General features: G+C 42.5%; 1 protein-coding gene across 1 annotated transcript in view; it reads right to left on the bottom strand.

The window, feature by feature from the left end:
- Positions 1-1148: 1148 nt before the first annotated feature.
- BCAT1 (branched chain amino acid transaminase 1) overlaps positions 1149-14996 on the bottom strand; it is a 51471-nt gene continuing 37623 nt past the window's right edge. The window contains exons 5-12 of the mRNA XM_029286390.1: positions 13236-13346; positions 11380-11499; positions 7647-7810; positions 6399-6541; positions 5129-5214; positions 4844-4984; positions 3796-3870; positions 1149-1241 (exon numbers count right to left, since the gene is read on the bottom strand). Coding sequence (XP_029142223.1) covers positions 1200-1241; positions 3796-3870; positions 4844-4984; positions 5129-5214; positions 6399-6541; positions 7647-7810; positions 11380-11499; positions 13236-13346 — 882 coding nt within the window. The 3' untranslated portion in view covers positions 1149-1199. The remainder of the gene's footprint in view (positions 1242-3795; positions 3871-4843; positions 4985-5128; positions 5215-6398; positions 6542-7646; positions 7811-11379; positions 11500-13235; positions 13347-14996) is intronic.

Raw genomic sequence — 14996 nt, 5'->3', positions numbered from 1 at the left:
CACACTTGATTTAGATGCCTTCCAATATCTCAAGATACTTCAGTAGCATCTTGTTTAATCTATTTTGATACAGTAGATTATTAAAGCTTATTTAGAGAATCAGAAATCTTTTCTAATGCATCTGATCACTCTGGTATCACGATATCAAGATCGCGTGAAAGGAAGGGTGAGATTTTAAATCCATTGTCTCCAAGGAAAGCTGAGACAATGGTAGGATTGTAGAAGCCACACACAAAAAAGATTCCTTTCTAAAGGATTTCAAGCATGGTGGATTGGGCCACAATCAAGTATCTGGCAACTGCCTTGTTGAAAATGTTGTAGATGGCTCTGCCATCAACCAACAGAACCCTTATTCTGCATTCAAACAATCTGCTTTACAGAACTTCCCATAGTTTGGCAGTGGTAGAAGTCACTTATTAGTGAGAGGGGAAAAAATTCCTCTAGACATCAGACCCAATTTGGGAATTATCCTCTGTGAGACGTGATTCTAGTCAGTGATCCAAAGCTGGGATTCTTCAAAGTCCTATGAATTAGGATAATAGTTCTAAAGATGAAAAAAATCAAAATAGGTCCTGCACATATCCACCTGTCTTATGAAAAAATAAATCTCTAATTTTCTAAGGTGGCAGATGAGAAGGAGATAGCGAAAGGTTTACTCTTAGTCATTTGGCAGACAGTCACCTAACAATCTGGTTAAAAAGTGACATAAGGCCAAGAGTATTTGGCTGGCGATGAAGAGCAGTTGAAGAACGTCTAAACACAGTTGTCCACTGTACCAAGTCTATAAGGGACACCAAGGGATCTGTTGGGAAAGTCTCTATTGCTGACATCTAGCAACTCCACCAGAAGACAGATTTCTACTCTAGACCAAAATCACAGAAGAAAAAAATGTGCTCACTAGGTAGGACTATCTTCTCTGGCCTGGCAAAATCTGCTTGACCACAACGTAGCAGCAAAGAGATCCAGAAAGAAAGCTGGTTCCTGCTATTTCGTGATCAACTTGACATTTGCAGCCTGGAAACGATAGCCCTAAGTTTCATTTCCTGGCACGTGGACTCAACTCCCCAGCTCAGGAATAAAGTGATAATACACAGACTACTCTACACAGAGCTACAGTTAAAACTGGTCATCGTTCAGGTGGCATTTCAAACACTTTGTCGTGCTTTTCCAGAAGGCTGAAATGTTCTCGTCCTTCACATTCATGACACCAGGATCGTCCAGTCGCTGTCTTCTCTCCCATACTGAAACACAAAGAAAGTGTGTTAGGAGAAACGCCATTGGGAACCAGGTTCAAGTCTTTATTCAACCAAGAAACTCATGAGGTACCTCTTCCTTGAAAACTATGGAGTAAGCCTGAACAGAAAAACTGTTTTCGAATTTTTGAAAACTCTGCATATGGTTGGCTGTTAAAAGTGCTGATTAAGGGGTTGAGAAAGTGATGTTCAGAAGAAGTACATTCCCAAAGCCCTAAAATTGCAGTTGGCTGCTGTGGGAAGTCAGCCCCCCAGAGAAGGAAATATTAAAAGGCCAGAAAAATATATTTCCTCAAAGGATCTTAAAGAGGCAGAAAAGCATGCCCAGTTTTCTTAATAGCCCCAAGTCTCCCTCCCCCAAGCAGAAACCAGCTCTGTAGAAATGCAGATGTAAACCATTCAGGAAGGTTGAAGCTAGAAGATTAAGAAGACAAAGACACCTAAAATCTACATACCCCACCCAAACTCTAAGACAGGACACAATAGGATTAACCCACAGATGCAGGGGTGTCAAACTCAATTTCACTGAGGGCCGCATCAGCATTGCGGTTGCCCTCGGGAGGGCCGGGTGGGTGTGGCCAGGGTGGGTGCGGCCTACTGGGTGGGCGTGGGTGGAGTGGGTGTGGCCTGCTGGGTGGGCGTGGCCAGCTCTACATCGCTCGTGTCAAGGGGGCCTGTGGGGGCCTGGGCAGGAGTGGGACAGATCTGAGGGTCTCTGGCAGAAGGGGGTGGGACCGGGGCAAGCACCAAGGCATGGTCCATTTCTTCATTCCTCACAAAGGGTGACACCTCCCCAGCATGAACCCAGGGGGTGGGGCCGACGCGGCAGGGGCTGGTTCCTCGCTGTTTCCAGAGGGCCTTGTGGAGCTAAGACTGGATGCATTTCAGCATAGATGGCCGCCACAAAATTGTACATTGGCTCCCGGCCGGCCTGGGCTAGGGCCAAGGCAGCGGGGGCCATTCCCTCATTGTTTCCAGGATGGCTTCGCAGGCCACATGAAACCACTTCGCGGGCCGCATCCGGCCCCCGGGCCTTGTGTTTGACATGTCTGCCTTAAGGGGACAGTTCTCAATTCCTAGGATAGCTACTTACTCTGACCAGCACAAGCTACATTGGCTGCTGATTTACTTCTAGCTTCAACTCAAAGTGCCAATTGTTACCTTCAAACCTCTACATGGCTTGGGACCAGGTTATCTGAAGGACGATCTTTTCCTGGTCATATCTACCTGACCCACCAGAGGCAGAGAATGCTATATATAAATCCCCTCTCTTAATAGGTAGGTTCCCTCTCTTAAGGAAGTTCATCTAGTAGGACCAAGAAGAAGGGCCTTCTCTGTGGTGGCTCATCCCTGCGGAGATAAGATTGGCTCCCACTTTGACACTCTTTCGCAGGCCCTGAAGACCTGGTTTTGGCAACAGGCCTGGGGAGACTGAAGTGATATGGAGCCCATCAAATGGCTCATTGGATTGTTATTGCCAGGGAGATGGGGTCGGTACTGCTTTTTAAATTATTTTTACGGTATATTGAGTTTTTATTCTTGTAAGTTTCCCAGAGTCACTGAGAGTGAGTTGGGCGACCATATAAATTTTCATAAACAAACACACTCTACAGCCCTGTGCCTCTGAGCTGTTTCTATCACTGCTGTTTGGTTTGCTTCATTCCACCATCTTCTTTGTTTGCTAAGCAACAAATCTGAATTTTCTCTTTACTCAGCATTCTATTTAAACAAGATCCAGTCCTTCAAAGAGGAAATGTAAACCAGTGTAAGCATTCTGGAGGGAATCTGGGCTAGCCCTCAGCTGATCAGAAGACTTCAGAAAATTTGCATGGCGATCTAAAAGATCAATACCAGTCACAGCATGGACAACTACAGAGCTGGGAAATTGGCTTCCTATCATGCCTGTTTTGGATACTATAGGTTTCCAGATGTAAATAATACAGGGCAATCATCAGCACCAGAGTTGGAAGGGACCTTGGAGGTCTTCTAGTCCAACCCCCTGCTCAAGCAGGAGACCTTAGACCAGACATGTCAAACTCGCGATGTCACATGACATTGCGCAACGTATCGGGACGGTTTTGCTGGCAATGGGGTAGGCGTGGCTTCCGGATGATGCGTCCAGCCCACGGGCCGGCATTTGACACCCCTGCCTTAGACCATTTTAGACAAATGGATGTCCAGTCTCTTCTTAAAAGCCTCCAGTGATGGAGTGCCCACGATTTCTGGAGGCAAACTATTCCACTGGTTTATTGTTCTCACTGTCAGGAAATTTCTCCTTAGTTCTAGGCTGGATCTCTCCATGATTAGCTTCCATCCGTTGCTTCTTGTCTTGCCTTCTGATTCTTTTGAGAAATAAGCTGACCCTCTCTTCTTTGTGGCAGCCCCTTAGATATTGGAACACTGTTGTCATGTTGATTCAGTACAGAGACTGGTGGAATTATGTGTGTATACTGCATTTCTGTCAGGATGTCAGGCAATAATTGAGCTATTCAACCATTCATACATTTGTCTATTTCTCATAGAAAACATGTGAGATCCTTACATGGATATCACTTAGCTGGTTCCAGAAACGGGTTGCTATCTGAGGTCCATTCTCCATGGTCGGAATGTGGAAATTCTAGAAGAAAAGAAAAACCTAGTTAAAATATAAAGGTGTTCAGAAGATTGATTTCTGATGGAATTACAAAAGGCTTAGGAACAGAAAGACAAACCAATAAATGAAAGCCCAGCAGTGAAAGGCTTTCTCCCCCCCCCCCCCGTTTGAGATATAATTTTGTTTCTTTTGTTCAATCTTAATTCAGTACAAAACAAATTCTGCAGAAGCCAAGCAAGGCTGACAAGAGATCGTTATTTAACTATCACACAAACATAAAATTCATTCCCAAGAACATAAACTGCCAAAGACATTTCATTTGACAGATACAAATTACATCACAGCACCTGCAAGGAGAACAAGGAGAGAAATGGTATCAGGTATGACATTATGGTGTCTTTCCTCCCGAGAACGCCTATAATTTCAGCAAGATATTTATGTCAGCAGCAAGGTGCATGGTCTTAGTTACAGCTGTTGGAACAACTGAAGAACCAGGTTAGAGAGAGATTGTTACGGAGAAAATCTACCTAAGTGGTCGCTAAGAGTGCCTCTTCTTTGTGGCAACTCCTGAGAGTTCCAATATCTCAGGGGCTACCACAAAGAAGAGGGAGTCAAGCTGTTCTCCAAAGCACCTGAGGGCAGGACAAGAAGCAACGGATGGAAGCTAATCAAGGAGAGAAGCAACCTAGAACTAAGGAGAAATTTCCTGACAATGAGAACAATTAATCAGTGGAACAATCTGCCTCCAGAAGTTGTGAATGCTCCAACACTGGAAGTTTTTAAGAAGAGACTGGACAGCCATTTGTCTGAAATGGTATGGGGTTTCCTGCCTGAGCAGGGGGTTGGACTAGAAGATCTGCAATGTTCCTCCCAACTCTGTTATTCTATGATTCTATGAGTCAACAATAATTTAATGGCATACAATCAGCTAAATATCAAACAGGCAGTGGTTAGAATTGCAATAACAACTCTGAATCTCCAGGACACCGGCTCTTACCTCTCCCAGGTACAGTACTGTTGAAACAGGACATACAACGCAAGCTGTTCCCGCCCCAAACATCTCCTTCACTCTTTTTTCCTTCAAGGCAGTTGTGAGATCACTCATAGTAATGTATCTCTCTGATACTTTAAATTCACCCTGAGCAAAAAAAAATAAAACAAATAAGCAAGCAGTTCTAGAAGTCATGTTTGCCAAGAGCTAAGACTCTTGCAATGTTTAAAATCAGGAAAAATCCCATCTCACATAGAAGGATCAAAACTATCCGAGCGGATAGCTACCCACCCACTTGCGTGCCAGATCTAAGATGCTTTGCCTCGTCACACCAGGAAGGATGATGCCGTCCAGGGGTGGGGTTGCTAGCTCATTTTCTGTCAATACAAAGCAGGACACTTCAGCATAAAAATACAGGATTATACAGTCATATAAAAAATAACAGTTATAGCAGCCATAAGAAGAGATCTTTTGAAAAAAATATCCTAAGAAATTGTTCTGCTATTGTCCTGTTTCAGTATTTAATGTTCTGAAGAATTTTCCTTCTTACTTCTTCGAAGTAAGAAGAATGAGAAAAAAAAACATTCTCATCTTTTAAAAGACATAATATTAGGATAGGCATAAAATGCTAGATTAAAATGAAGTTGGGCAGTTTGTGGTTCAATGTATTTTAAGAATCCAGCCATCATATTAATGTGCCATCCTATGGCTTATTTAGGAGGACATACCCTCATCCGTTTTGCTGACCAATGCCTGCAAGACCAACCATCCAGGAGATAACAATTGGACGGTCTTCAGGGGTAGCCCCATGTTCAATGCACTGCAGTAGTCCAGTGGTGTTTTCACCAGGATGTGAGTGATCATCCGAAGGGTCTCCTGGTTGAGGAAAGCATGCAACTCTGCTACATCAACCAAGGGCTTGTGTGCACACGATCTCCAGGACTACCCCATCTCAAATTTTAGACACATGCCTTTCATTATTCATTCTTTCTGAATGTAAAACTTTTAATTTTCTCCCTTTGGAAGTTCATCCTCTTCCTTTTGGCCCATGTTCAAGTCTTCTCGATCTTCTTGAATCTTCTCTTTCCCTTCTCAAGTGTTAGTCAGTCCTAGTTTCACCTATTCTGCAAATGTCGTAATCCCACCTTCACCCAAATTATTAGGAAAAAAGATGAACAGCCCAAAGCCCATGTCAAAGTTCCCTCCAATTTGATGTAGAATCATTTAGGAGTATTCTCTGAATGTAGTTATACAGCCAATTATGACTCTGTATTTCATAATTATATGACATTCATTAAGTAGACTTAACAATGCATTTAATCATTTTCTCCAATTATAATTATTTTTTTTAGCAATGGTGAGGGCCTCTGGAACCACACCCAAGACTTTTTGAGAAGTTCTCGGATCTGAGATTCCAGGTTCCCCACCTCTAACACCTTTGCAAGGTGGAACCACGTGCAGGATGGAGACCCCACAAAAGAGCCATTTATTTCCAATATAGTAGATAAGGTTAAGAGGCAGGAAGCTTCAGGTAGCAGTTCAATCAAGTCAGACCCCATACCTCCATTTTCATTTCGCCAGTATAGGAAAAGATTCATCGTCCCGACTTCTGTGATTTGATGGTCATCCCCATAAAGCCAGAGAACCTGCTGGCACCCCAATTCCATGGCTTCACGTTGGGCATAAATTGAAGAGCCATAATTCCTTTGGGGCACAGAACAAAAGGGTCACTGATCTGCTTGAGAATATACCTACAAGCTTGTGAGCAAATGGGCAGATGGATTTTCTTCAGAAACTTTTTTTGAAGAAAATCCAGGTACATAATCATTAGAGGTTTGGGTTACGGACACCACATACAGTACAAAGTAGCACACTGAGCTTTATGGGACTGCTCATATTTATTTTACTGGGCCCTTCCAGATACTTCTATGTGCAAATAGGTGGTCAAGATACGTATCACCTTATGCGATCTCAGAATCTAAATTGGGACAAGCCTGCTTAGCATTGGCTGGGACGTCATCAGACAAGGCTACACTATACACCAGGCTGAAAAGCCAGAAAATCCAGAATAAGGAGAAATTTCCTGACAGTGAGAGCGATTAATCAGTGGAACAACTTGCCTCCAGAAGTTATGGGTTCTCCAACACTGGAGGTTTTTAACAAGAGATTGGACAACCATTTGCCTGAAATGGTATAGGGTAGGGGTAGGCATCCTTGACTCTTTTATGACTCGTGGACTTCAACTCCCAGAATTCCTGAGCCAGCCATGCTGGCTCAGGAATTCTGGGAGTTGAAGTCCACGAGTCATAAAAGAGCCAAGATTGCCTTCCCCTGGTATGGGGTCTCCTGCTTGAGCAGGGGGTTGGAGTAGAAGACTTTGAAGGTCCCTTCCAACTCTATCATTCAGTGAAAAACATTCCAGAAGGCTGTTAATATAATAACACCGCATGGATTTAGCTTAGCAACCTCAGAAGATCCACCAGGTTGAACTACCTGAAGATGAGATCAATCACATTGTGTTAAATCAGTTGAACTGCATCTGAGACACCAAGATCTCAAACTGAATTCTTCCTATGACTCCACTGACTACAGTACTTTATCTTGGCCTATCGCTTTGGAGGAGCATATCTCCAGCACTTCATGTCAAGGCCTGCTTGGTTCAAAAAGGTTGATGCATTCTCAAAGGCATTCTCAATGTACTTTCCCATGCTGGCTCAGGAATTCTGGGAGTTGAAGTTTACAGGTTGTAAAGTCGCCGTAGTTGCCCACCCCTGTCTTAATGAGCATGGCCGCAACGATATTCACTTACCCTCCCAATTTGCAGTCCCCAGTCCCACCTTTCCAAGCTCGGACATATTTTGGATCTGCCCACAAGGAGATAGGGTTGAAGCTGCCACTTGAGAAGTAGGGCCCCACAGGGCTCAGTATCACATAGAGAATGGCCCTTGATGGCTTCTTGACTCCAAGAGAAGGCTACGCAGAAGAAAGGAAGACAAATACATTGCACTTATGGGTTCTCATCCAGTTCTTATGTCAATACTAGCTGTATCCGGCCACGCGTTGCTGTGGCTCGGTCTGGACACAGCTCAATTCCAACGCAATGTCACACGAAATAATTAAATCAAAATGAAAATAAATCGAAATCCATGAAAATTCAATTTAACAATGCAATCGGAAACATTGAAATGGAATCGTAAAATTGGAAATTTGGAAATCGTAAATGGATCATAAATCGGAAACATTGAAATGGAATCGTAAAATCGTAGCGTGTGTTGCTTTTACGTCCAACAGATGGCGCTGTTTTTTTAAAAAAGCATGTTTTTACCTATCACAGGTGTGACATCTATATAATATTGGTATATAAAAACACACGCGTATTCGAATGCAACGTTGTGTCAAAATTTCAAAGCAATCGGTGAAGAACTTTCAGAGATTTAAGATTTTGAACAAATGAACATTTACATTTTTATTTATATAGATTCAATAAAGCTGAAATGAAATAAAATATAAAGAAAAATGTCCTAACATTTCCCATCATCAACAGAACCAATAGGTTAAGGAAGTAAAAAACATCCTTTGTAGCATGTTTCGGAGCAGAAGCTAAACACCAAAGTACTGGGCAAATTTCAGAGCAAAACGTGGATTTAGTGGCCCAAATATCTCCTTCCAACTTTATGGGTCTATAAATCTGTGATTTTGCAACCATAGGCATTGAGGTATGAGATGGATCTGTCCAATGGCAGTACCAGAAAATATAGGCAGATCTTGCTTAAGGCTTGCCTTGTTTAGCGACTGTTTAAAGTTCCGACAGAACTTTAAAGTAACTTTATGGCTACTCCTCACATTTGCAACTATCGCAGCAGCCCATGGTTGCGTGATTGCCATATGTGCACTTCATAATTGGCTTCCAACCAGCAAAGTCAATAGAGAAGCCAGCAGTGAAATGGCAAGTTGTGGTCATGTGATATCTCGCTTAATGGACATGGGTGATTTGTTTAATGATAGAAGGAAAACAAATATAGAGATAATTATAAGAATTGAGCTTTGTTAATAGAAAATTAGATGGTGACAGATCAGATGTGCACAAAGGGGCTTCCTGGAACATGGGATGGACAGTGGTTTTAGGCGGTCCGGATAGTTTATTGGATGATTAGGGAAGGGGCGTTGAGTGCGACAGGGGAAGGGGAGAATCTGCTTCGGGGGTAGGATATAAAAATGTGTCAATCAGCTCTTTAAGGTGTGGCTGGACTCCTACGTGTGTTTCGGATCACCAAGCTTTTGCAAATGCTTCTTTTTAAATAAAACTTTGTTGCTGGAATTCTAACTGAGTTTGTTTGTTTGGGGATCTTGAGCCACGTTCCAAACAAGGATTTGCTCAAAATGTCCCGCATAGACTTGTTAGTAAAACCAATGTCAGTGCTCAAATAACAGGCTACAACATATAGAAATGTCTTCTTACGATTTTGATAAACTAGCTCAGTTCACTCAACCTCTAAATCAAGGACTGGGTTATTTACAGAAGGTTGAATAATAAATGATTCAGTCCCATTTTAGCCCCTTCAATATGCAATGTAAGTACCCAGATGTTAAATGCTGGTTGGGACAAGGGAATGTTACCAAGACTTGTATGTCTTAAGGTGCAATGAAATGGTTGTTCTACCCAGAAGGGCATCTAGCAAACATTTGGCCCTCATAGCTTAATCCACTGACTGCCTCACGGTAGACATAGCCTGTTACACTTAGGAGAAAAAGGAAGCTAAAATTTCAATAAGTGTAATGAACTGGCAAGATATTGCCACTAGGTGGAACTATTGTCAACCAGAATAGTGGTAAATTCACAGATTGATTGCCCAGGAAAAGCAAGGTGATTAAGTATTTATTTTTATTTTCCTGTCCTGTCCCTTAGGAAACACCAGATAAATTCCCATGGAACACCCAGAGAAGGTGTCATTGCCACAAGGATCTCAAAGTTCTGCTCCAAGTAGAAGAGAAAAGGGTTATTCAGCTTAAATAACAGTCTTCGTGCACTTAGTCCTCGGCTTACGACCACAGAATTTGGGAGCAGAATTTCCGTTGCTAAATAAGGCAACGTTGTTAAAAAGTGAGTTGCACCAATTTTATGACCTTTTTCTGGAACAATTGTTAAGTGAATCACTGCATTTGTTAAGTGAATCACATGGTCGTTAAGCGAATCTGGCTTCCCCACTGACTATGCTTGTCAGAAGCCAACTGGAGAGTTCGCCAACGGCAATCGCACGAAACCCGTTACACTGCAACTGCCAAGCGCCTGGATTTTAATCAGGTGGGCATCCTGCAATGGAGATCGGTGAGAGGATTGGTCGTGAGTCACTTCTTTCAGTACCATTGCAACGTTGGTCCCTAAATGAATGGTTGCAAATTGAGGACTAGCTGCATTCATTGGCTCCAAGAAAGCAATGACATAATGGCAAAGTTCATAGAAGACGCCAGGTAAGACCAGAATGGGGATTGAGAAGAGATAAAACGTGCATGATACTGCCACTGTACTTCTTGCATCAGATCTGGGACATGAGTGCATAAAAGTGGGATGTCACCAGTAGTGGAATTCAAATACCTGAACAATCAGTTCTCTTATTCGATGCAGGCCTGGGCCTCCGCGGCCTAGAATGGACTTTTGGAAGTGGCATTCATGCACTTCTGGTGAGGTGTCTAGGTCTGGGAGGCCTCCTCCAGACCTCTGAGGCCTAGGATGGACTTCTGGAAGTGGCATCCATGCATTTCCGGTGGGCCGTTCTACGCCTGGGAGGCCTCCTCCAGACCTCTGAGGCCTAGGATGGACTTCCAGAAGTGGCATCCATGTACTTCCGGTGGGCCGTTCTAGGCCTGGGAGGCCTCCTCCAGACCTCTTGAGGCCTAGGATGGACTTCCGGAAGTGGCATCCATGCACTTCCATGCAGGGAGGCATCCTGCAGGCCTCCCAGGCCTAGACTGGACTTCTGGAAGCCAGACAGTTCTATGGATGCAGCAAAATTTAGCCACCGGTTCTGCTGAATCGGTGCAAACCAGCCGAATCCCACAACTGGATGTCACGTGACATCACCATGTCAGAACAGGTCGCTAGATTCTGCGCCATAGTACTGGGGATTCGTTGGAAACAGGTGATTAATCCATCATAGCTATTTTACACAATTAAGGGTGGAAAGCCTTTTGCTCTACCATTCTCTTGCATTTTAGTACTTAGTGAATATGGGCCTCACAGTTTAAGGATTGATATTCTAGGATAGTTAGGCCATGCTGTGTTTTGTTCATGGGCAGCTGACAGATTGGATGCCCAATTGTGATTTTTAATATAAATGTAATTTTTATTTATTATTTTATTCTAGACTTTTTAACTGGATATTCCTTGAGGGTTTTTAACTAGCTCTGTCCTTTGACCGTAATAAGCATCGACTTGACTTGACATCACCATATATCACACTGTTTTTGGGTCATTGTGCTTTGCCCTTGGGATTGTTGAGAAGGAATGAAGGAAAGAAGGAACAAAAAATGTATTTTCTCCCCACCTCTGTCCCAATTAAAGTAGGGCGGATATACAAGCTAGCAGAGGTTGAATAGGGTACCCACTCCTTCTCAACTTCCACCAGTTTCTGGATACACTGCAGAAGTTCTTCTTTGTCAAATCCCTGCAAGTGGAAAGAGAAGGAGGCAACACTTAGAAACCATCTTGAGGTGGAAACACCCGAATGAGAACATCAGGTTTGGTTGGTTGTTCAAAGGCAGGGATGTTCCAGGATGTCTACCAATCTGCTATTACTGTGCAACAAGCTATAGTACTTAGACTTATATACCGCTTCTCAGTGCTTTACAGCCCTCTCTAAGCGATTTACAGGATCAACCTATGGCCCCCAACAATCTGGGTCCCCATTTTAACCACCTCGGAAGGATGGAGGGCTGAGTCAACTGTGAGACAATCAGGATTGAACTGCTGGCAGTCGGCAGAGTTAGCCTTCAATATTGCACTCCAACCACTGAGCCACCATGGCTACAGTGCTAAAGAATCTTATGGCTGTAACCACTCAATAAATAAATTGGTTTAAGTGGCTTTATCACAGTTGTGAAACAGGTTTCAAAATGATAATCACAGAAGGATGTTGTTGGGGAGTATTTTTCCTTCTGGCAATGGTGGGGAAAAAGGGGTGGTAACAGATACTACTTGAAGATAACTTCAATTATATTCTCACAGATGAAACATGAACTGAAGAATGAAGGGACCGAGGAGGACATACACACGTCCCTTCTTTCCAGCAGTCTGTTGTCTTCAGAGCTTCCTGCATTTCAGGTTAATTCCTAAGGGCAAATGCCACTCAAGACTTCCTTGGTGCTCTCTGATCTTGCTTGTTTTCTTGCAGATGTTTCATTACCTTAAGTAACATCATCAGTGCTGTTGATTTTACCTGGTTTGGGTAATGAAACATCTGCAAGAAAACAATGATAATGATGATGATGATAATTGCTTCCATCCTGCGACAATATCTGTAATACCATCAAACATCCACATCTGCCTATCCCAGGTCCTTGGTAAGGACTTGATAGGTAGACAAAAATGCCAAATCCAGTCTGAACATCTGGCTGACTGTGCGATGATCAATAATAATAATAATAATAATAATAATAATAATAATAATAATAATAATAATAATAATAATAATAATAATAATAATAATAAAGTTGGAAGGGGCCTTGGAGGTCATCTAGTCCAACCCCATGCTCAGGCAGGAAACCCTATACCATTTCAGACAAATGGCTGTCCAGTCTCTTCTTAAAAACTTCCAGTGTTGGCGCATTCACCGCTTCTGGAGGCAGGTTGTTCCACTGGTTAATTGTTCTAACTGTCAGGAAATTTCTCCTTAGTTCTAGGTTGCTTCTCTCCTTGATTAGTTTCCACCCACTGCTTCTTGTCCTGGCTTCAGGTGCTTTGGAGAATAGCTTGACTCCCTCTTCTTTGTGGCAGCCCCTGAGATATTGGAAAACAGCTATCATGTCACCCCCCTAGTCCTTCTTTTCATTCTTTTCAGCAAGCTCAGAGAGCACCAAGGACCCCTCATTTCAACCTTGAGCTACAAATATTCTTCTTTATTGGTAATCAAGACTTCCTCCAACAGTGGCCGTTTCAAAAGAAAATAATTAAACCTCTTGGAGGTAAGTGTGGAGAGCTAAGCGGGCATCAGAGTGATGGAAAGAGATGGAATGGAAAAGGGCAACGTCAATAATTGGAACACCCCATAGTCAAATCATTACTAAGAGAAACTTGAGAATAAGATAGAAGAAGAAATGCCTGATTACAAGGGAACATGAGCAACATCCTCTTATTCCGACCTACTCTAGTTCACAAACGACAACGGAGGTTTTCATTACGCACTGGCAAAGTTGCTCGCGCCGCTGACCGTAACATCCTGTCCATGTTGAGTCTCGGCCGGAACAAGCGTATTTTGCCATCCACACCTCGATATGCTTTCATGCCTTCGAACAGCTAAAGGAAGCAGAAGAGACCAGTTGGGAGTGACACTTGCCCCCACACCCCAACGCATGCACCCGTAATTAAAATAAGCAAACTGGTTAAAATAAACGTGTGTTCTTGCCAAACGTTATACAAATTAAGGCATCCATTTAAAACAAGTTAAAAACCAATGGTTTTTATTTCGCTTCAAATGACAAGTAGCCGGTGGAAAATTCCTACATTACTCCAGAGGTGCTAAATAGGAGGAGATTGTTTGGACTGCAGGGGAATATGGACTTAAACGTCTACCACTCATTAAAGCAGCTGCATCTGTTTCTGTTTCTGTCCCACTGCGTCCGTGCAAACCTGAAAGTTGTTACAGCTGCTTAAATGAGTTGTAGATAGGTGCCATTTGCTTCCTGTATATTAGCATGCATTGCTATATAAGTATTAATTGACTACCTCATTCTCTTACTTGCAGAACTATTGACCTATGACTTTATAAAGCCGCTTAGAGGATCATTCAACATCTCAGCACATGGGGCTTCCTATCCTAAACGTCCCATTTAATTTCCTATTAGGATAGTGACTGATTACTACATAGCTGTTTAACTATTCAAATGTTACTTTTAACTATTAATGGGAAATTTAAAATGAATGTGAATGTGAAGCAGATTGGTTGAGATGTAACTAAACCACGATGTCCCACTAGTGAACACACTCAAAACTTTTCAGTCCTCCTATCTAATCAATCCAGACTTTTGACAAACATTACTGACCAAGTCAGACAAAGAGGTGAAAAGATAATGGGGCCATCTTGTGAATTTCTAGACTCTACCCCATGTGGCAACTGTTTTGTGTGATCACATATCTCAACATTAAAATTGTCCCCAGGTTGAAATGAATGCCTACAGCTCAGTATGCTTAGAACTGTAACTTTTGCTTATTCAGTTAGGAAATTGCTAATGGTTTTTACACATCTCAGTATTAAAATAACAATAAAGCCTTGACCTTGAGGCAGGGGACAGGGGCTGTCAGTTTCAAATCTATCCTTGAATTCATGAGAGCCAGAAAATTAATTAATTTACTTGTTGGGTTCTTCAAGTCCTGAACAAAAAAGTATGAATATCACCTCAAGCAGCTGGATTTTCCAAGTGAAAAAAAGAATTGATGCCGCTGGTTCAAAAGGCTTTTCTGACTGATTCCTACACAGTTCTCTGGAATTCAATAGTTGCTGATTCCACAAGGCTCATAGTTGATGGAAAATGCAACAGAACTATTACTAGCTATTAGTGAAATCTGCTTCGAAGTTCGATAAGCAACAAAACATAAAATTGTTCTTCAAGAAAAAGGCATCTGTTGCAGTCCCTTGGCCTATTCCTGGGAGAATGGGAACTATTCTCAAAACTTGTGATGATAAAAACTCTGCTTTTTAGTAGACAAAGGGAACGCAATGAAAGAAGTGTTACTACTAGCAGCACTGTTGCAGAAGGCTGAGGCCCTCACCACTGCAAGGCTACTTCAGATAATACTACTATAGTCCCTTTTCCCAAAGATTTTGCTTTGGATACCAGACTGCTTAGCTACTGTAGCTAGAGTTCCACCAACTTTCAATAAATACTAAAAGAACAGGGATCCCTTTGACTAAAGCAGAGTTTGTACTTAAGACCTTACTCAATTGCA

This window comes from Protobothrops mucrosquamatus, unplaced genomic scaffold, assembly GCF_001527695.2.
Source record: "Protobothrops mucrosquamatus isolate PMUCROS unplaced genomic scaffold, P.Mucros_1.0 scaffold3535, whole genome shotgun sequence".
Taxonomy (NCBI): domain Eukaryota; kingdom Metazoa; phylum Chordata; class Lepidosauria; order Squamata; family Viperidae; genus Protobothrops; species Protobothrops mucrosquamatus.
Note: the sequence above shows the minus strand (reverse complement) of the source record. Positions and strands in the feature narration are given on the sequence as shown.